At 38.0% G+C, this 1,331-nt stretch overlaps 2 protein-coding genes across 2 annotated transcripts in view; one reads left to right on the top strand and one right to left on the bottom strand.

Moving 5' to 3' along the window:
* Window positions 1–163, top strand: part of LOC104743833 (pre-rRNA-processing protein TSR1 homolog) — a 6,497-nt gene extending 6,334 nt beyond the window's left edge. Inside the window, exon 20 of the mRNA XM_010464876.2 lies at window positions 160–163. Within this exon, the coding sequence (XP_010463178.2) occupies window positions 160–163 (4 nt within the window). The remainder of the gene's footprint in view (window positions 1–159) is intronic.
* The window catches only part of LOC104742107, a 4,062-nt gene continuing 3,090 nt past the window's right edge, over window positions 360–1,331 (bottom strand). Inside the window, exons 9-11 of the mRNA XM_010463077.2 lie at window positions 990–1,029; window positions 727–801; window positions 360–644 (exon numbers count right to left, since the gene is read on the bottom strand). Of these exons, the coding sequence (XP_010461379.1) occupies window positions 488–644; window positions 727–801; window positions 990–1,029 (272 nt within the window). The 3' untranslated portion in view covers window positions 360–487. The remainder of the gene's footprint in view (window positions 645–726; window positions 802–989; window positions 1,030–1,331) is intronic.

The following is a 1,331-nucleotide window of genomic DNA, read 5'->3' as shown; positions in this document are numbered from 1 at the left end:
TTTGATTTCAATTTATAGAATGGTGCTGATGATGTTTAATTTTCTCTGAATCTCATTCATACTTTTGGTTATGGAGGTGGTTTAGTTGAAGTCCTCCAGTTTTGTCCTCTGTATGTGATAAAATTATGCATATTTTCTTTCTCATTGTTCTCAATACAGTTAGAATATTGTGCTGAAGCTGAATCATTACAAAGCTTAATTGTTATGATAGAAACAGATGAGTTTACTTATTTTTGATACGATACATGTTGATGTGAATCATCTTATGTATTAAGATATTTTAATTACTCAGCCTATGTGGACATGTGTTCTGTACATAGAAATTAAAGGGTGCGAGAGAGGACTAATACTTGAGGAAGAGAGATTCAGTTATGGACGTTGGATAAAATGGATTAGAATCATCTCATAATTCACAACATTCTAAATTTATCGAAAAATGACGACAAAAAGGCTATTATGCTAATAAGCTAAACAAACAGATGCGATGTCATAGTGGTTTATCAGGGGGTTGGTCGGACTCAGGAGGCGGAGATGGCCCAAACTCGAGGTTCGGGTAGACACCTGGAGGTCTCTCTCGGGGTTGGATCGAGAGCAACTGTGTTGAATCACCTACGACATCTGCCCACCCATAATGTGGCTCAGCCCTTCGCCAAAAACATGATCCAAAGATAGATTAATAAACCACAAAATTAGATAATATGTTTAGATGTAAGCTCTCTCTCTTACTCATAGTATGTTTCTTCATCCACCACTATGTCCCAGCTTTCTCCCGTTGTACTCTTTCCGTACTTATGAACTTTTCTGCAATCACATACATAATAATATTAGGCCTCTATTGTTTCAACTGCTCATATATGCATTTGCAGTTACATTTGAAAAAGTTGCATTTTCATATTACATCAAAGGGAAAGAAATCATGTTGTGGATTCATTTAGTAAAATATATACACTAAGGCACAAACATCCGAGACAGTAATCAAAATTCCTTACCCGTTTCCAAAGTGTTCCTCTCCCCACGTTCTTGACCAACCTACAAACATGTAAGATAATCGAGTCACATGGGATCAGAAACGTATCAAATGAGATGAGAGAAATCAAGGAAGAAGAAGAAGAAGAAGGAACTCACGGTCGCTGTTAGGTGATACATGCCATGTCTCTCCCTGACGTGAACCTATCCCACTGAAAAATTTCTCTTCCCACTTGTCACCCCATTTGGTTCCCAACTCTGTCTCAGCCCATTTGTCAGTCCTGGATGGTTCACCAATAACAAAATCTCAAATCTCTTACAGAACAATGTTCAAGTAACTCCCATCCCCGTTTCTGGGGATCACT

The sequence above is a fragment of the Camelina sativa genome, chromosome 14 (genome assembly GCF_000633955.1).
Source record: "Camelina sativa cultivar DH55 chromosome 14, Cs, whole genome shotgun sequence".
Classification (NCBI taxonomy): Eukaryota; Viridiplantae; Streptophyta; class Magnoliopsida; order Brassicales; family Brassicaceae; genus Camelina; species Camelina sativa.
Note: the sequence above shows the minus strand (reverse complement) of the source record. Positions and strands in the feature narration are given on the sequence as shown.